Source organism: Rhamphochromis sp. 'chilingali' (assembly GCF_963969265.1).
Source record: "Rhamphochromis sp. 'chilingali' genome assembly, chromosome: 15".
NCBI classification, from domain to species: Eukaryota; Metazoa; Chordata; class Actinopteri; order Cichliformes; family Cichlidae; genus Rhamphochromis; species Rhamphochromis sp. 'chilingali'.
Genome location: NC_137942.1, coordinates 11,606,257 through 11,626,448, shown reverse-complemented (window position 1 = coordinate 11,626,448; position 20,192 = coordinate 11,606,257). Strand labels below are relative to the sequence as shown.

The following is a 20,192-nucleotide window of genomic DNA, read 5'->3' as shown; positions in this document are numbered from 1 at the left end:
AGATTTTGCTGATTATTTGATCGTTTAACATGTATATTCAAAGAACAACATTACATGTTTTAATTGAACTAAGTATACAATCAAAATGAACTGAACCTTGTTTTCTGTGGCATGTTTCTCCTTCTCCACTTTGGCCAAGGTGAGCTCCAAGTCATCAATGTCCTTCTTCAGCTCAGAGCATTCATCCTCCAGCTTCCTCTTCTTAGCAGTCAGCTCAGCATTGATTTCCTCTTCATCCTCCAGTCTCTCACTTGTCTCTTTGAGTTTTGCTTTAAGCTGGATTTTGCTCTTAATGAGCCCCTCACACCTTTCTTCAGCATCGGAGAGATTGTCAACTTCCTATAATACATGTTGAACACACAAGTTAGATTATTTGTGACAAAAGTGTAGTTAAAATCATAATTTTAACTACACTTTTGTTTTAGCAAATAAATAATCAGAGGGAGAGACAAACATGTGGTCTTTTTATATCTACCTTATATACATGAACTATAGGTGCAATGTATACTTTTCTCTACTACTTACTGCAGCCACTTGAAGTTGCAGGTCATTCTTCTCCTGCAGCAGGCTGACCATCTTCTCTTCCAGTTCCTTCTTCTTAGCCAGAGCAGCAGCCAGGTCTGTCTTCATCTTATCATAGTTCTCCTTCATGTTCTGCAACTCCTTCTCAGTCTCAGCACTCTTCAGAAGAGGCTTGATCTTGAAATATACTTTCAGCCATGGCCAGTTCTTGACATTCATGAAAGAACGGATGTTGTACTGGATGGTGTAGATAGATTCTCTAAAAACCAAACATGAGAGTGTTACTTTGTGTCGTCGGATCTTAATATGAGGAAGGAAATACAAAAGAGAATACAATAGAGTTTACTATGATAATGTTACCTCCTCTCCATCATCTTCACAAACTCTTTCCTCATGACGTATCCTCTGCAGAGAGCCTGAGTCATGGTCACCAGCTCAGCCAGTTTCTCATCTCTCAACTCCTCAAGAGTGCCCAGCAGACCAGCTTTGAAGAACACCTATTTAATCATTGAAAACATAAGTACAAGTACAAAGGGACAGTTTTTGTTAATGTCTATTAATATAATGAAGTGTACCTTTGTGTGCCCAAACATGTATTGTGTGTGATCCACATCAATGGAGCCAAGCAGCTTCTCTGAAGCTTTCTTGTTGTCAATGAACTGTCCCTCAGGGATGACACTGGCATTCAACACTTTGTATCTTCAAGAGAGATACAATTACAGTTGTTACTTAGATTTTTCTTCCATCATATTCAAGTTTGTCCTTTACAACAACCATGAAACCATTTTTCCTTTCCAATATTGTAATGTGCTGTCACCTCTGCTTGAAGTCACCATAGAGGATTCTGCTGGGGAAACCCTTTCTGCAGATTCTGATGCCCTCCAGTACACCGTTACACCTCAGCTGGTGGATGACCAGGAAGTTCTCCATAAGGCCTGAGAGTCAGAAATGCATAATGTTTCAAATCTTTTCTATATTCTTACTGTCATTTTTACAGTTAATATTACTGTAGGGTACCTGGGGTCTTTGTCTCATTGGGAATCAGGCAACGGACAAAGTGAGGATGAGTGCTTCTTAAGTTGGTCATCAGCTTGGCCAGATTCTCCTGTAGATCAGCATCATTAGATAATAGGTTGATACTATTTAAAAATGAGCATTTAATTTACACACATATCTATATCTATCTATATATCTCTATATATATCTATATCTATATCTATATATATATATATATATATATATCTATATCTATATATATATATATATATATATATATATATCAACATTCGAAAGAAGGGACTGCTCTCACAGCTAGAGATTGACGAGGTACAACACAAATGCTACGGCAAGGAGGAGTCAGGACGCCAGGTCAAGGGGGAGATATCATCACCCCCACCCGAGATTGGGTACATAGCCCCAAGTGCGATAGGAGAAGGATCATTGAGTGCGAGAGGAACTGACCTGAAAAATAGGATCATGGCCAAGCTTGAAACCTGGATCCCCCATAGCCGGTTACCAAGATTACGTGAAGTACCCTCAGAAGGTCTGCTAGATGATGGTAATGCAGCACTACGGACAATACCTACAACCACGATTACCGACACTAACAAGCTGATCTACAATACGGCAGCAGTGATCAGTGAGATGCTTGGCTACAAGTTGAACAGCCACAAGGGGCAGTACCCTCCATGGAGGAGGAGGCTAGAGGGCAAGATCAAAGTAGCACGGAGGGAGGTTAGCCAACTAACGGAGTTGCAGAAATACAGCAAGCTGTCCATACCTGAGGCCTTGGAAACTGCCAAGCAAAGACTCACAGCCTTGGCCACCCGGTTGAGGAGGTACACCAGAGAGATAGAAGGCAGGAGAATAAACCAGCTGTTCTCCACAGAACCAGCAAAGGTGTACTCTCAGTGGCAAGGGAACAATAATAATAAGAGAACAGCACCACCAAGGCTGGAGACGGAGCAATACTGGAAGAGCATATGGGAGAAGGATGCAATCCATAACGGCAATGCTCAGTGGCTAGTGGATCTGAGGGCAGACCACAGCGACCTCCCTGAACAGGGTCCAGTAACCATCACAGTGGCAGATATCCAAGAAAGGGTCTCCAGTATGAAGAGTTGGACAGCACCAGGGCCCGACATGGTTCATGCCTACTGGCTAAAGAAGCTGACTGCACTCCACGAGTGTCTGGCAGCACAAATGAACCAGCTGCTAGTTAACGAGAGACACCCGGAATCAAATCATATCGCATCATATCGGCTAAGATGAACAGGCACATGGGTCAATACATGAGCGGGACACAGAAAGGAATTGGCAAGAATACCAGAGGTGCAAAACACCAGCTACTGGTAGACAGAACAGTCAGCCGAGACTGCAAGACCAGACTGACCAACCTGTGCACTGTCTGGATTGATTACAAGAAGGCCTATGACTCAATGCCCCACAGCTGGATACTGGAATGCCTAGAATTGTACAAGATCAATGGGACCCTAAGAGCCTTCATCAGGAACTCAATGGGGATGTGGCGTACAACACTGGAGGCCAACTCCAAGCCCATAGCACAAGTCACCATCAAGTGCGGGATCTCCCAAGGAGATGCTCTGTCCCCACTGCTGTTCTGCATAGGCCTGAACCCCCTCAGTGAGATCATTAACAAGACTGGCTACGGATACCGATTACGGAACGGAGCAGTTGTCAGCCACCTCCTGTACATGGATGACATCAAGCTGTATGCCAAGAGTGAACGAGACATCGATTCACTGATCCACACTACCAGGCTATACAGCAATGACATTGGAATGTCGTTCGGACTGGAGAAGTGTAGTCGGATGGTAACAAAGAGAGGGAAGGTAGTCAGAACTGAGGGGATTGAACTACCAGAAGGCAACATTGCAGACATAGAGGACAGTTACAAGTACCTGGGGATCCCGCAGGGGAATGGGAACAATGAAGAGGCCGCTAGAAAAGCTGCAACCACCAAGTACCTGCAGAGGGTCAGGCAAGTCCTGAGGAGTCAGCTGAATGGTAAGAACAAGATCCGGGTCATCAACAAGTACGCCCTGCCCGTGATCAGGTACCCTGCTGGGGTAATAGGCTGGCCAAAGGAGGAGATAGAAGCCACTGACATAAAGACAAGAAAGCTCCTTACCATGCATGGAGGGTTTCACCCCAAGTCCAGCACCCTGAGGCTGTACGCTTGGACATTCCTCAGTTGTTTCTGTGCCTCAGCGGGAGCAGAAGGAAGGGGGCCGGGGACTGGTGAGTGTCAGCACCACAGTCCAGGATGAGACAACGAACATCCAAGAATACATTGGGAAGATGGCCCCAACTGACCGATTGCTCAGTGAATACCTCAGGCAGCAGAAACCCAAGAAAGAGGAGGGAGACGAGGAACCATCATGGAAGGATAGGCCCCTGCACGGTATGTACCACCGGCAGATAGAGGAGGTGGCTGATATCCAGAAATCCTACCAGTGGCTGGACAAAGCTGGACTGAAAGACAGCACAGAGGCACTAATCATGGCAGCACAAGAACAAGCTCTGAGTACAAGATCCATAGAGGCTGGGGTCTATCACACCAGGCAAGACCCCAGGTGCAGGCTGTGTAAAGATGCCCCAGAGATAATCTAGCACAGTGGTTCTTAACCTTGTTGGAGGTACCGAACCCCACCAGCTTCATATGCGCATTCACTGAACCCCTCTTTAGTGAAAAATAAAATGTGATTTTTTTACTGGTGCACAAAATGAGCCATGCATGTCATGGCGGAGGCTCTGCCGAACCCCTGAGACCGACTCACCGAACCCCTAGGGTTCGATCGAACCCAGGTTAAGAACCACTGATCTAGCACATAACAGCAGGGTGCAAGATGCTAGCAGACAAGGCATACATGGAACGCCATAACCAAGTGGCCGGCATAGTGTACAGGAACATCTGTGCCGAGTATAACCTGGAAGTCCCGAGGTCAAAATGGGAGATGCCCCCAAGGGTGGTGGAGAATGACCGAGCTAAGATCCTGTGGGACTTCCAGATACAGACGGACAAAATGGTGGTGGCTAATCAACCGGACATAGTGGTGGTAGACAAACAGAAGAAGACGGCCGTAGTGATCGATGTAGCGGTTCCCAATGACAGCAATATCAGGAAGAAAGAACACGAGAAGCTGGAGAAATACCAAGGGCTCAGAGAAGAGCTCGAGAGGATGTGGAGGGTGAAGGTAATGGTGGTCCCCGTGGTAATCGGAGCACTAGGTGCGGTGACTCCCAAGCTAGGCGAGTGGCTCCAGCAGATCCCGGGAATAACATCAGAGATCTCTGTCCAGAAGAGCGCAGTCCTGGGAACAGCTAAGATACTGCGCAGGACCCTCAAGCTCCCAGGCCTCTGGTAGAGGACCCGAGCTTGAAGGATAAACTGCCCGCAGGGGCGTGCTGGGTGTTTTTATATATATATATATATATATTATATATATATATATATAAAAAAAAAACACAGACAAAAAAAACCATATATATATATATATATATATATATATATATATATATATATATATATATATATATATATATATATATATATATATATATATATATATATATATATATATATATATATAAATCTATACATACTCTGAAAAGAGCAGACACGGTCTGGAAGGAACCACCCTTCTTCTTGCCACCCTTCTTGCCACCACCACCAGCAGCCTCTGTTTTCATAAACAGTAAATTTCATTACTGGAATTGAAAAAATATTTTTCACTGTATAATTTTAGCCTGCAGTATGCACATTGTAGCTATCTGTACTGGACATGGGAGTTTGTGAGCACTTTTTTTTCTTACCTTCAGCTCCAGCATGGGCTGCGTACAGGAAGCCCAGCAGTTTGTTTGAAGACTTCTGGTAGAGCTGCACAACTGAGTCATTCAGTGGGTCCTTGTTCTTGTCCAGCCAGCCAGTGATATTGTAGTCCACTGTACCAGCATAGTGAACCAGGGAGAAGTGTGCCTCAGCCTTGCCCTTTCCAGGCTTTGGTTTCTCAAATGCTTTGGTCTTGCCAAGATGCTGATCGTGCAGCTTGTTCTTGAACGTTGTGTCAGAGGCCTTGGGGAACATGCACTCCTCTTCAAGGATGGAGAAGATGCCCATTGGCTGAGAAAATGGTACAAATCATATTAAAATTTCAAGGGAGGTAACATATGCAACCACATGTACATTTCTTCCTGAGCAGCTGTTTACCTTCTCAATAAGCTCAATGCAAGCAGCCAAGTCCATACCAAAGTCAATGAACTCCCATATAATGCCTTCTTTCTTGTACTCCTCTTGCTCCAGGACAAACATGTGATGGTTGAAAAACTGTTGCAGTTTCTCATTGGTGAAGTTGATGCAGAGTTGCTCCAAGCTGTTGAACTGTAATAATACAACCATGTCTAACTTCATGGCAATAAAGTCTTTAAAGTTTAAGAAATGTGTTGAAATGTTTCAAGTGCTCACATCAAAGATCTCAAACCCAGCGATATCCAGCACTCCAATGAAGAACTGTCTGGGCTGCTTTGTGTCCAGCATCTCATTGATACGGATAACCATCCACAAGAACATTTTCTCATAGATAGATTTGCACAGAGCCGAGACAGCATTGTTGACCTGGCAAACAAGAATTTATAATTATACAAAACCATATGAATACAGCTATAATGTTTATAATTATAATATGATTATACAAGTCTCCCTTTTATGAATTACCTGTGGGACGGTCTGACCTTTGGTCACCATCTCATTGCCAACCTTGACTCTTGGGTAGCACAAAGCTTTCAGCATATCAGCCGAGTTCAGGCCCAATAGGTACGCAATCTTGTCAGCCACTGTTGGATTAAAACAAATCATTATAATACCTAATAAATACAAATACTTCAAACATTTCTCCATTATAGAAATTTTTCACAATACCCTCGGTGCCATCAGGTTCAGCCTGCTCTTCACGCTGCTTCTGCTTGAATTTCATGTTGCCATGATGCATCACAGCACCAGTCAGCTTGTAGATGCTTAACTTCTCTTCACCAGTAAAGCCCAAGATGTCAATAGCAGTCTGTAAGAAAAAAATGAAATCAGCTATCAATAAATAAAACAAAAGAAGATATTTATGGTTAAGTATAAGATTCTGTGTCAAATGTGATTTTACATCTGTTGCAATGAACTCCTCCACATCATCGATGCTCTTGACAGTGATTTCACCCTGACTGATCATTGGATAGTCATAAGGGTTAGTTGTGATCAGAAGAGCCTCTGAAAGGAGAAATGAAGTTAACTTGTTTTTTGCTTAGAATGTGATTTTAATGGTTTTAAAATTTAAATTTAGGTGTCCTGTCAGCATACCCAGAAGCTCAGGCTTGTGGCCTGTCATCAGCTGATAGAAGATATGGTAGCTCCTCTCAGCAGACAACTGGAAGGTGACACGGGACTTCTCCAGCAGATCTAAGGACAACAGATTAATTTTGACACTGTAGACATGAGACATCACAGTCAAAACTGCAAAATGGATCATACATGCATTTATTTCCTTGGCTGTCATTGGGCGTGTTTGAAACTTTTTTCAGTTCTGTTGCTTTACTTATAACGTGCTTCACAGTATACCTTATTATACTTTAAATGTTCCGTGAAGTTGCAATATGTTCCTACTTATACTTACACACGATAACTGCTGGGTTACAGTATATAACTTATATATATAGCGTAACCACACTGTTCATGCATCCGTGTGTTCCACCACAACAGACAATATTACTTCTTCTGAAATTAAGTGACTCATCTCTTTATGTGCTGTAAAATAATTTCTATCACAGATAATGGTAATTTACACTGTGGTTCAAACTTACATGTTTCAATATCAGCTGAGGCCAGCTTGCCAGATGTGCCAAAGTGAATCCTGATGAATTTACCCTACAGGGGTAGATCTTTATTAATATTGCCTTTCATGAGAGCAAGTAGTAAAAAGCTCATTTACATTAACTCATTTTAATCACTTACAAATCGAGAGGAGTTGGCATTCCTCACAGTCTTGGCATTACCGTAGGCCTCCAACAGAGGGTTGGCAGCAACAATCTGATCCTCAAGAGAGCCCTGCAAGAATATATTGTGTTTATGTGAGCTGATCTTCCAAAATTGATTTTCTTTTTCTGTCACAAAGACTTTGACGCAGAATAAAGAATCTACCTGTATTTTGCCAGCTGCTGGCTCAGCCTTCTTAGCTCCAAGAGCTGCAATTGTTGCAAAGTACTGGATGACACGTTTGGTGTTGACAGTCTTTCCCGCACCGGATTCTCCACTGGGGTTTAGGGGACACATTGTTAAAATGCCTTTATATCGTTTTTATATATTTTGCATACAGTTTTTATTATACTCACGTAATCAGGACAGACTGGTTCTCACGATCTAAAAGAAAAACATATAAGCATGTCTTGAATAATCTTAGTATTCATTTATTTCCTATCACTTATAAGTAGCTATGTGGTAAGAAGCAATTTTTTTCACGCAATGATTAATGGTCATCTCTTTAAGTAGAAGTCCTAAATGCATTTAAAGGCTTTAATAGGAAATTGAGCTTACCAGTGAGCATGGCCTGATAGGCATTGTCAGAGATGGAGAAGATGTGGGGTGGAGCCTCAATCCTCTTCTTTCCTCTGTATGCTGCTACACATGTAGCATCATATACAGGAAGCCACTTGTAGGGATTGACGACAACGCAGAACAACCCAGAGTAGGTCTGTATCATAGACAATAAATATCATTTAAACATTTACAGATCAGCATGATACTTTCCTCTCACACACAGCAATGTGAAAACTTACGTAGATCATCCATGATGCATAACGCTCTTTGAGGTTAAACAACACAGATGGCTCATTAAGGTGGGTCATCATGGCCATGTCCTCCATCTTATCAAACTTTGGAGGGTTTCTAGGGTGGATTTCATCCTCCTTTACAGTGACCGTCTGAATAGATCCGTCTGAATAGATTTTAATGATCCATCAGACAACTTCATCTTTCACAGTTCGGCATTATATATATATATATATATATATATATATATTTTTTTTTTTTCTAAATCACATCAGAAACAGCAGTATGCGACATTACGTGATGGCAGAGCTTCAGTTCATCCTTTGTCATTTTTTTTTTTTTTAATAAATAGGACAGGGGGAATGAATGAGAGAAAGAGGGGGAGAGAAAGAAAGAAAACCAAAGGGGAGAAGAGACGGTGAGAAGGGGGGGGAAGAGAGAGAGAGAAAAAAAAAAAAAAAGAACTCCTGGGTCACCTGTATGGAGAAAAACAAACAAACAAACAAACAAACAAAAAAAAAACAAACAGAGGAGACAGCAAACAACAAAGAGCAACATAATAATAGAGAAAACAAAGCACCATCACAATAAACTAGCTAGTCATAGATATCAATATTTACTAAATAATAAACGATATTGTGCAGCACGCAAGATAGACAGCGCACAGTGTGCTTTGAGGCAGCCGCCAAGAAAGCTTTAGTCCGCGTCTGTGAATACCCATGTGTGCATACCTGTGTGGATCAGCATGCTTGCATTCCAAAGGTTTCTCCATGTAATGATCTGCTAGGGAGTGTGGGGGGGCCACAGCCCCGTCCTCCAGGGTGTGAAGTGGGTATGGAGGAGATCAAAACTCCAGACATCCAGAGGCCCCCAGAACACAAGAGACCATGGAAGACCAACAGAGGGGCAGCCGCGCCACTGTTCCAGTAAGAGCTGAGGAGAGTCCCAGATGAGGGCTCGCCCAGCAGCCGCGGAGCAGAAGTCAGGGGGAGTTGCAGTGACGCACCCGTGAGCTCCGCCGGCCCCCAGCTGTGCCTGAGTGACCGAGCCCCAGGCCGAGAGGCCGGGGGCACCCCACCTCCAAAGGGGCCCGAGCGAGCCCCAGGCCCCAGGCCCCGACAAGCGGCCGCCAAGGAGTGAGCCGGTGTGTACCCGGACGCCCACCCCCAGACACAAAGAACCACCAACACACCGACACCTGAGGGAGTCCGCCACCGGCAGGGGAAGTGGTGGTGGGTGGAGATAGGCCTCCAAACCTTGGAGGGCCTGAGGTGTCCCCAGAGAGGTGGCGTCTGATACCCAACCTGACATATAGACACAGACATACAGGCACACACAGACACAAACATCCATTCCCACCCTCATGCTCTCATATGCACTCACTCCACACTCAACCAACGTGGAGACAGACATAAAGAGACGCTGTACACACAATCACACTCCCCAAGCGTACTCTACAAACCGGGTCTAGGTACCCTTGCCCCTGGAGGGGGGAATTGCACCCAGACCCAGGTGGTGTTACCCTTTTCCCTGCGGTGGGGAGAGGCAGACCACCCCGACTCCGCAGCAGCAGGGAGGCCCCACACCCCAGACCGCAGTCGGACGGCCAACTCCTCCTACTAGCCCTCCCGCTCCAGCAGGCCGCAGAGAATGGGGGTGGGAGAAGACTCCAAACCTCCCTCCACCCGCTCATTGTAGTGTTGATGCATATGTGTTCTAAGGTGCAATTAAAACCCAGGAGGGCATGGAGCTACCTGCCAAGGAGCAGCAGGTAAGCGCATAGTCCCTCCTGCTAGCCCTCAATGACTAAGTGTATTTAAAATTGAGAGGTGGGCAACGACGTCAGGGGTGAGGTATACACCCTGATGGTGATTTGGACTCCGTGATTGTGCCCACCCCCAAGATCCTATATGTATGTGTAATGAGAGTGTGAATAATGGGAATGTCTAAGTTGTGGGATAAAATTGAGGCAGAGGCAGCCAGAAGGGGACAGGGGGGGGGGGGGGGGGTAGCCTCCTCTGCACCCTGGTGACATACCCCCACTCCAAGGCCCTGCATGTGTGGGTGGTTGTGGAGGAGCGGGAAGAGGGAGGCAGCTGGAGATGGGGAGGGAAGGAAGGGAGGGGCAGGTAACCCCTCCCTGGGGCCAGCTCCCCCGCTGACCCCAGTAGGCACCCCCACCCTCCGCGACCCGCCAGGGAAGGGGGGCCCAGGCCCATCAGACCGGGGCCCAGTGCAGTAGCGCCCCCCGGCTCCACAGAGCCCTGGACAGTCCACCCAACCCCACCACAGAGAAAACTGCACCCACCCCACCATCCACACATCTTCCAGACTACATAAGACAGTAAACGCCCAGGCTGAGATCTTCCTCCACCTCTCCTGTATCTCCCCCTCCTGCAGAGAGTTCCTGAAGAGAAGAAAGCTCCTGCAAGATGTGACCATCCCCCCCACCAGTTGAAGAGCCCCCCAGGCGGCTCGACGCACCGGCGGCACCCTGCTCCAGGGCCGGGCCCCCATGCACCCACCCGCCCACAACCCCGGCAACACACCAACCAGGACCCAAGCCCCGGAGGCCCGGCCCGGGCCCCAGCCCAGAGACGGAGCGCCCCCAGAACCTCACGCCCATCCCGGACCCACCCAGGGGCAGCCAGGTTGCCAGGTCAGTAACCCACGTCCGTCAGCACAGACCCTCCCCTAGCCCCGCTGCACGCAGCCGCGAGGAAACAGTCACCTGAGAGCCAACAGAGCCCCCAACCGGACGTGACCGTTCCCCGGGTTGAGCCCCCCAAGGAAGATGCCTCCGGGGAACCCCCCGACGCCCTAAGCCTGTCCCTACCCCCTCACCAATCACAACAGTGAAGGCGGGACCAAACTATGACCCCCCACCCCCACTAGGTGATGGAGCTGATAAAAGGGGCCCAGAGCAATTGATCTAATGTGGTGGCAGAGGCTGTGTCAAGACTAATGTAATCTAATAGATAATTTCTATATTGGTTAGAATTAAGATTATTTTTATTTTTCCAGTTCATGAGGACTGTTTTCTTGGCTATGCATAGGGCAGTGAAGATCATATGGGCTATATTCTTTTCTGAAGTGACATTATCTAAGCTGCCCAGTAGACACACTAAGGGGGAAGTTGGAATGTTACATTTCAGACACTTTGATAAGTCTTCACATATCTCGCGCCAAAACTTTTGCACTGGTGGACAGAACCAAAGAGCGTGGATGTAATTGTCTGGTGTATTGCCTTGACAGTGTGAGCAGTTGTTGGAAGATGTAAAGCCCATCTTGAACATCCGATGACCTGTATAGTGCACTCTATGAAGTATTTTGTATTGTATTAATTGCAGACTGGGATTTTTAATTAATTTAAAAGTTTTTAAGCAAATCTGAGACCAGAAGTTTTGGTCTAGGTTGACTGATAAATCTGCTTCCCACTTTGCAGTAGGAAGGGATATTGATTGATCTAATTTAGAAAGTGTTCTGTATATTTTAGATAATAATTTGGGGGATTTAAGAGTAAGAAAATGTGCCGCACTTAGTGGTGTTTGTAATTCAACTTGACTGAGGTTAAATTTCTTTTTTACTATGGATCTAATTTGTTGATATTCTAAAAACCTTGTCTTGTTGATCCCATATTGTTCAACTAGTCTGTCAAATGGAATAAATTCTGTTCCCTCTAATATATGTTCTAAGTATTTAATTCCTTTACAACTCCATTCTGGGAAATTAATCATATTATTGTTTTGTAATATGTCAGGGTTATTCCAGATAGGTGTACGTTTGCATGGGATTAATGAAGACTCCGTTATTTTTAGAAACTCCCACCATGCTGTTAGAGAAAAGCTGATGTTGATACTTTTAAAGCATTCATGTCTTTTGATGTTTGAGCTAATAAATGGTAGGTCTGAAATCTCTAGATCCTTGCATAGTGCCTGTTCAACATCTAGCCAGGGCTCAACTAAGAAGGTATGTTTTAACCATTCTGAGATGAACTGAAGCCTGTTGGCTAAGAAGTATTGGTGAAAATTAGGCAGATCTAATCCTCCTCTATCCTTGGTTCTTTGTAGCGTTTTTAAGCTAATACGCGGGGGTTTATCTTTCCAAAGGAATTTGGAAATATATGAATCCAGAGATCTGAACCAATCTTGTGATGGTTTGTTAGGGATCATCAAAAATAAGTAATTTATTTTTGGCAAGATCATCATTTTTATAGTGGCGACCCTTCCCATGAGTGATATGGGTAAAGATTTCCATCTAGTCAGATCGCCTTCTACTTTCTTTAGAAGTGGGATGTGGTTTAGTTTAGTTAAGTCTGAAAGCTTAGGAGAGACATTAATACCTAAATATTTAATATTTCCGGATTGCAGTGGGGCAGAGGAAGAATTATGGAAGGAGCAGTTAATGGGGAGAACTGTAGATTTTGGCCAGTTAATTGAATAATCTGAAACTCTTGAAAACCAGTTTATTAGAGTAATTACCTCAGAGAGGTTGGTTTGTGTGTTTTGCAGAAAAAGCAACACATCATCCGCATAGAGACTGATTTTATGTTCTATGTTCTTACATTTTATGCCCTTAATTGTTGTAGCCTGTCTAAATGCTGCTGCTAGAGGTTCGATAAAAATTGCAAAAAGTGAAGGGGAGAGTGGGCATCCCTGTCTGGTGCCCCTCAGGAGACAGAAGCTGGAGGATGTCTGGTCATTTGTTCTGATACAAGCCGTTGGGGAATTGTATAATATTCTTATCCAGTTTATGAAAGAGTTTCCAAAACCAAATTTGTGTAAAGTTGCGAATAAAAATTTCCAATTAACTCTGTCAAATGCTTTTTCTGCATCTAGAGATAATATTATGGTTTCGATGTTTTTATCGTATGAGTAGTCTATTAAATTAAGTAATCTACGAGTGTTTGTTGAGGAGTGCCGACCTTTTATGAAACCAGTTTGGTCAGGATGAATTAAGAGGGGGGTCATTTTCTCTAATCTCTTTGAGAGAGCTTTGCAGATTATTTTAAGGTCTACATTTAAAAGAGAAATTGGACGATAGCTTGAGGGAAATAAAGGGTCTTTTCCTGGTTTTAGCAGGAGACTAATGTTGGCAGAATTCATATTTGGTGGTAGTCTGCCCTTTTCCTCGATTTCCTGCAACATGCTGTGGAATACTGGTGCCAAAATTGTCCAGAATTCTTTGTAGAATTCTGCAGGGAAGCCGTCTGGACCTGGAGCCTTATTATTGGGCATACTTATCAGGGCTTCCTGGAGTTCACTTGGCGTCAGTGGCGAATCCAGTTCCATTGCTTGACTGTCTAGTAATTTTGGAAGAGTTACGTTGTCAAGAAACAGATCAATTTCATTTTTAGATGGGTTTATTTGTGGTGAGTATAAAGTTTCATAGAAATCCCTAAAAATGTTGTTTATTCTTCCAGGATCATATATTGTGTTCCCCGATAAATCTTTAGCAGCACATATAGTTATTTTTTCTTTATTTATTTTTAGCTGGTTAGCTAGAAATCGACCTGATTTGTTACTGTGTTCAAAATTCTGCAAGCGAAGTCTTTGTATAAGGAATTGTGTTTTTTTATTAATAGTTTCATTTAATTCTAGTTTTGTTTTGCATATTTTGTTCAATGTTTCCTGATCTTGGTGGGACGCGTAGGCTTCTTCTAGTGATTTGATGTTTTTTTCTAATTCCTGAATATTTTTGTTTTCTTCTTTCTTTTTGTGTGATGAGCAGAGATGGGCAGTAACGCGTTACTTGTAACGCGTTACTGTAATCTGATTACTTTTTTCAAGTAACGAGTAAAGTAAGGGATTACTATTGCAAAAACGGTAATTAGATTACCGTTACTTCCCGTAGGAACGCTGCGTTACTGCGTTACTAAAACCGTGATTTCTTTGCGAGAATGTCTCACGACAGTGACAACAGCTGTGTGCAGATCAACAATGGATCACATATCGATTGTGGGAGAGAGTATGAGCGTGCAGTGTTTAAAGCGTGGAAGTACTGACCTTACTTTGAGTTTGATTCCATAAAAAGTGACAAAAACATTAGTGTCCGCTGTGCGTGGGAAGAAAACTTCTTTTTACAGCGAAAAAAACCCCTAAACTTCCGAGCAAGCACCGAGTAGCTACGACGTGATGCACAACTGACCGCGGCACACCTGCACCAAGGTAAACCTCCGCCTACCCCTAGTCCTGCTTTACAGGTGAAAATAGAGCAACAGGACCGCTGAGTCTTTGACTTTATTTATTTTCTGCTGCGTTTCACTTGCATCTATTTGAAAGACTGAGTGTAAACACAAAAAATATTTTATTTTATGAGCTGGAATGTGCAGAAAACAGGTTTCAATGTTAAACTAATTTATTCAAGTCAGAGAATGTTGCAGATAATTAAATTTTTGCTTGATGCATAAAGTTAAAAGATTAAAACTAATAAAACAAGTTAAAAAAAGAGACTTTTCCATTTGATTACATTTTGTATGATGGATTATGTAGAAAAAGTAGAATTGGGCTGAAAGATCTATCGCTTTATCACCTCTTCAGGTTGTAAATCGTGTTTTTAAAAAGTAACTAAGTAACTAAGTAATTAATTACTTTTGAAAATAAGTAATCAGTAAAGTAACGGGATTACTTTTTTGGGGAAGTAATCAGTAATTAGTTACTGATTACTTTTTTCAAGTAACTTGACCAACACTGGTGATGAGAAAGAAATTATTTTACCTCTCATCACAGCTTTCTCTGCTTCCCATAGAACAGAAGCAGATATTCCGGGAGTGTCATTAAAGTCTAAATATGAAGTCCATTCCTTTTTAAAGTATTTAATAAAGTCTTCATCTTTAAGTAGTGATATATTAAATCTCCAGTTTTTACTTGGCGTAGTATTATTCTTGTGCATTAGTGTTAAAGATACAGGAGCATGATCGCTGACAGCTATAGGATGAATCTCAGTGTCTGAAATGTCACACAGCAGTGAGCTGCTGACCAAAAAATAATCCAGACGAGAGTAAGAGTGATGAACATGCGAGAAAAAAGTATATTCCTTACTGGTGGGGTGAAGAGAGCGCCATGCATCGCAAAGACCAAAGTCGTTCATATACTGTTTGATTATATTTGTGGACTGCCAATTACGCTGAGTTCCTGTTGTGTTGAGCCTATCCATTTCTTCATTTAGTCCAAGGTTGAGGTCACCGCCAAGAATGAGTGTGCAATCAAGGTGTTCAGAGAGTGCACTAAAAAAACCGTGGAAGAATGAGGGTTCATCAACATTTGGACCATATATACTAACAATACATAGTTTTTTGTTCAATATTGATAGTTTAATAATTAGAAATCTACCCTCTGGATCTATAACTGTATCGAGTACTGTAAAATTAACATTTTTATGTATTAAAATTGCTACTCCCCGTTGTCTAGAATTATAACCGGCTGCAAACACGTTAGGGAACTCAGGTGTTTTAAGTTCATTTAAACCTGTGACAGGTTTGTGAGTTTCTTGTAATAAAACAACATCTGCCTGTAGTTTTTTAAGCTGGTTAAATATTTTTAACCTCTTTCCTCTGGTGCCAGCTCCATTTACATTCCATGTGACAAACCTCAGCATGCCCTTAATTGTGCGTGTATGTCTAATGATGTATGCTGGGTGTTTCGTTTAGACAGGTGGAGAGAATATGGAAACATCCCTTGTTTGTAAATAGAAAGAGAAAAAGAAGTGTGGTGAGAGACTCCATAAGTCTGACTATGTGTGTGAATATTCACTAATATGAACAAGCGTGGCTTGCTTATGTGTCCTGCAAGTCTGTGCGTGCTGTGAGGCTGTTGTGAATGTGCTGCCGTTGAGCTGATGTGTTTGCGTGATCGTGTTGTGAAAATATGGAGAAATAGAGGGTGTTGTTTGTAGGTGAGTGGGGAAGTAGGTGATCACAGCAGTGAAAGACAAGAGAAAGAAAGAAACCACATGAACTGTGAGCGACAACAAAAAAAAAGAAACGAAACGGAAACATTCCAATTAAAGCAATGACGGAGGGTGACGGTGTTATATCTGCTATGACATCATATTGATATTACTAGCTTAAACTCATGTTAAAGGAGAGAGTGTGAATGAATAAGAAAAGAGTGTAGCGGGTTCTTATCTGGAGTGCAGTTAATATAACCACGGTGTGGTGCCGAGGTCGCGGTAAAGCTGTCCGTCCACGTAGAGCCGGTCCACGGCGATGACAGCACGGGAGCCTTTCTGGATGAAGCTACGTCGAACTGGGAACAGGACCTTGCGTCGTTCCAGGATCTCTATGGGGAACTGGTCGTTCACGCTGAAGTCCGTTCCTTTCAGCTCTCTGCCGCGACTCTTCACCTGTTCCTTCTGTTTGAATTGACTGAATTTGGCCACAATAGGCCGTGGTCTCCCGGTCCGCGACCGCGCGCCCCCCAAGCGATGTACTCTATCGAAGTCGATGTTCTTTACGGTGTCCTCCGGCAGCTTCAGGTGGATTTTAATGAAGTTTTTCACCGTTGCCTCTGCGTCCTCTCCGGCAGTTTCTGGAATACCAGAAAACACAAGATTATCTCTCATGCTACGGGCTTGTAGATCGATAACGGACTCTTTTATTTTTTTATTTTCAATGTTTAGCTGGGTCACGTTATCGGTGAGAGATTTAACCGACTCCCGTAGCGTGGCATTTTCAGCGGCAAGCGTTTCCACCTGCTGCTGGCTGAATTCCAGGGATTCTCTCAGAGATTTAAATTCCCGGTGTAAAATCTCCACCAGGGACAGCCTCGCATCGAAACTGGACAATCGCTTGTCGATTGACTCCAGGATTTCTGCGATGTCTTTGCCGGCAGGCGATGTTGTACCGGGGGAGTCTGCCTGGCGACTTCTCTTCGATGACGGCGTCTCGATTTTGGCCGGGGAAGATGCACTCTGGGCCTTATGCATTACTAAATCTTGAAAACAGCGGTCGATGTAATCTTGGAGAGCGTCTAAACTCTCCCCGTTGTCCTCCAGGGTGTTAGAGATGATAAAACAGATGTTGTTAGTTATATGACAATTGATTAGTATATTTGGTAATACTGAAGCTTGGAAAACCTTTGTTAAACTCTATGCTACCATTTGCTTTTTCTCCGCCAAAATCTCCGGCGTCTGACGTCACCTACAACATCACTTCCGTCACTTACCTCTCACTTCGGCATTATATATTTAACAAACAGATAAAGTACATAGATTATTCATCTACCTTTCCTGCGTCTGTCTCAACAGTGGCTTTACCACCCTCCTTCTTGACGAGTTTGCCCTTGACATACATCTCACCAGGATCAGTTACAAAGAAGGCCGTCTTGGCATCAAATGGAGCAGTCTGGGCCTCAATCCTCTCCTTTTCTGGCTTGCGGAGGTAAATGGCCGCTGGGCCATACTGCTCCATCTCCGCGTCTGTGCTCATGGTGGCACTTTACTAGAGACTGAAAATATGACCAAGTGAAACATAAATCATATGCTTAGTGCACAACCCATAATTAATTTCCATTGTTTTAGATTTATGGAATTTACCACAGGTGATGCAAATAGAAACTCCTTAATACCCTGTGTACGTCAAGGTGCTATTTTATTGCAATGCTTTATGAAAAGGACACACAGGCAAGCACACACATATATATAGTTTACAGACATACAAATATGTATGTTTACATAAATTAAATAAATAATACATTATACATACATATCTATCTATCTATCTATCTATCTATCTATCTATCTATCTATCTATCTATCTATCTAGAAGGGACAGTTTATGGCTGTATATTACAATATACACTTAAGTAAAGTATAATGTCACATATTTGTTACATTAAACTTAAATTGCTGCATTTATGTCTTTTTGAGTAACTCCAATCCTTCTTTTGAAGTGCAACAGGAACACATCAAAAGCATTTTCACAATCAGTTTAGCTGCATTTCTTGTTGAAATAAATTATTTTAAGGTGATTGTGCTTATAAATATTTAGCACACCACTAGTGGTAAATTATAACAGTGCACTGCATGGTTTGTGAATTATTTATTACAATCAATCTTGAAGGTAAACTGATATTAAATTGAGTTTATACTAAGCTTATACTTTGCAAGTAATTTTGATGTCATAGCCAGTAATGAGTTTTATATGTGGAGGAGTTTTGAAATGCCACTGGTGTATAGTTACAGGACATAAAAATCTCACACATCGGATATAAAATTCAGGGCAAGACTTTGTGTTAATGCCAGACCGGTGTTATATATCTCTACTAGGGACATAATGCAACAATGATAATTTAATACCAGAAAATTGTTTGTTATAAATACTGTTAATGTGTATCTCTAATGAAAAAAGGAACATACAACTGTTAAATTTTTATTTTTGATTTATGAATAAGTGATAAATGATTAATGGAATGGAAAGGGTCATAACCGGATTATCTTTCATTTCCAAGTTTTGCACAGACGTGGGTTAATATTTGCCATCTTACCAGAAGGTCATGAGGTACCATGGTCAAAAATAAATCCAGCAAAGCCAAGGAGCAGGGATTCGTGTTTGGCATAAGAGAAGGATATATTTATAGGACACATTTAGATATGTTGTTAACAACAAATCCCAGCCTGAAGGACATTTATCATCTCAACTTGTCTATTTAACTTTCAAATGTATTTTCTTAAAAAAAAGCACGTGTATGTCTGTAAGGTAAGTTTATTGTAGAAAACAATACAAAGTAAACAATAAAACAAAACCAAAAAACCTGAAAAACTTAAAATATGCTGTGTTTATTCATCGTAATTCCAAGAGTCAGGTAAAAAATGCATGAAAAAAGAGTCGATAAGGAGGGTTACAACCAAAACAGCCAAAAATGATCTATTTCCTCTTTTTAGCCATGGTAGTGCCTAAGAACACATTATATATAGTGTTACAGACTATAATGTGTTATAATGCAGTGAAGTGTTGTAATGTTTTGTAAATGTACAGTGTGTTTAATCTCAAAATATATTTGTAAAATACTACCACAGTTCCACTGTACCTCTGGTTTTATGAGCACAGATAAGTCACTATGGCTTTTGCTTCTATCAGGAGCAAGCACACTGACATTTCTTGAGGACAATAGAGCTAGAAAATGAACTTGGTTAGAATAGAATAGAATTCAACTTTATTGTCATTGCACATGCACAGGTACAGGGCAACGAAATGCAGTTTGCATCCATCCAGAAGTGCTTTAGTGATATAGATATATTACAATATATATTAGCAATAGTATAGATATGTAAGTATATTACAGAAATGGGTCTATTATGGTATGTTATAATGTACACGGTATGAAGTATATTGTGAATATTCTATAACTAAGTATGTACAGGCTGTAGTGAGTACAAGCTATGTACAGGCTATGAACAGGATATAAATATGAAAAACTATACAGAATATGAAATAAATAACTTTACAGAAATCTGAGATATACAGCTATACAGAAATGGGAACTATGCAAGTTGTAAACAGTTGTAGGATTAAAGATTATCGAATGTACAGAATGATTATTTACACAGAGCTATACAGTAGTGCAGTTAAGATAAGTGAGGGTGTAGATAGTTTCTACAGAGGCTATATAAAGTGCTAGTGGTTTTGAGTGGTGGTTCAGTCCATGTTATTATTGTGTGTTCGAGGGTACAGTTGTCCATTGTGGGTGTGTGTATGTTCAGTCCATGAGTTTAACGTGGGTCAGATGTCAGGAGGCAGAGTTCAGGAGTCTGACAGCTGTGGGGAAGAAGCTGTTCCAGTACCTGGTGGTCTTAGTCTTAGTTAACAAGTAAGGCAAAAGTCTTTGCTTTGGTGATATGCTGG

At 42.4% G+C, this 20,192-nt stretch overlaps 1 protein-coding gene and 1 pseudogene across 3 annotated transcripts in view; both read right to left on the bottom strand.

Annotated features, from left to right (window-relative positions):
• Positions 1–17,777, bottom strand: part of LOC308411258 (myosin heavy chain, fast skeletal muscle-like) — a 36,333-nt pseudogene extending 18,556 nt beyond the window's left edge. The window contains exons 1-21 of the transcript in view: positions 17,574–17,777; positions 8,359–8,502; positions 8,117–8,273; positions 7,915–7,942; positions 7,724–7,835; positions 7,538–7,630; positions 7,387–7,450; positions 6,887–6,985; positions 6,693–6,796; positions 6,461–6,599; positions 6,257–6,375; positions 6,008–6,157; positions 5,753–5,923; positions 5,359–5,665; positions 5,149–5,225; positions 1,540–1,627; positions 1,340–1,457; positions 1,098–1,221; positions 883–1,019; positions 526–781; positions 97–339 (exon numbers count right to left, since the gene is read on the bottom strand). The product of the transcript in view is annotated as a myosin heavy chain, fast skeletal muscle-like (transcript). The remainder of the gene's footprint in view (positions 1–96; positions 340–525; positions 782–882; positions 1,020–1,097; positions 1,222–1,339; positions 1,458–1,539; positions 1,628–5,148; positions 5,226–5,358; positions 5,666–5,752; positions 5,924–6,007; positions 6,158–6,256; positions 6,376–6,460; positions 6,600–6,692; positions 6,797–6,886; positions 6,986–7,386; positions 7,451–7,537; positions 7,631–7,723; positions 7,836–7,914; positions 7,943–8,116; positions 8,274–8,358; positions 8,503–17,573) is intronic.
• On the bottom strand, positions 15,144–17,512 carry LOC308411260 (uncharacterized protein). 2 transcript variants are annotated; one of them, XR_013974355.1, is made up of 2 exons: positions 17,042–17,512; positions 15,144–16,878 (listed from the first exon to the last, which is right to left on the bottom strand). XR_013974355.1 is itself a non-coding variant. In XM_080905128.1 (2 exons), exons 1-2 carry the CDS (start codon positions 17,273–17,275, stop codon positions 16,487–16,489), a joined length of 474 nt encoding a protein of 157 aa, XP_080761254.1. In that variant the 5' UTR covers positions 17,276–17,512; the 3' UTR covers positions 15,777–16,486. The 2 variants fall into 2 exon arrangements, 1 of the variants encoding a protein (XP_080761254.1); XM_080905128.1 differs by having other exon boundaries at positions 15,777–16,878; positions 17,194–17,512.
• Positions 17,778–20,192: the final 2,415 nt, after the last annotated feature.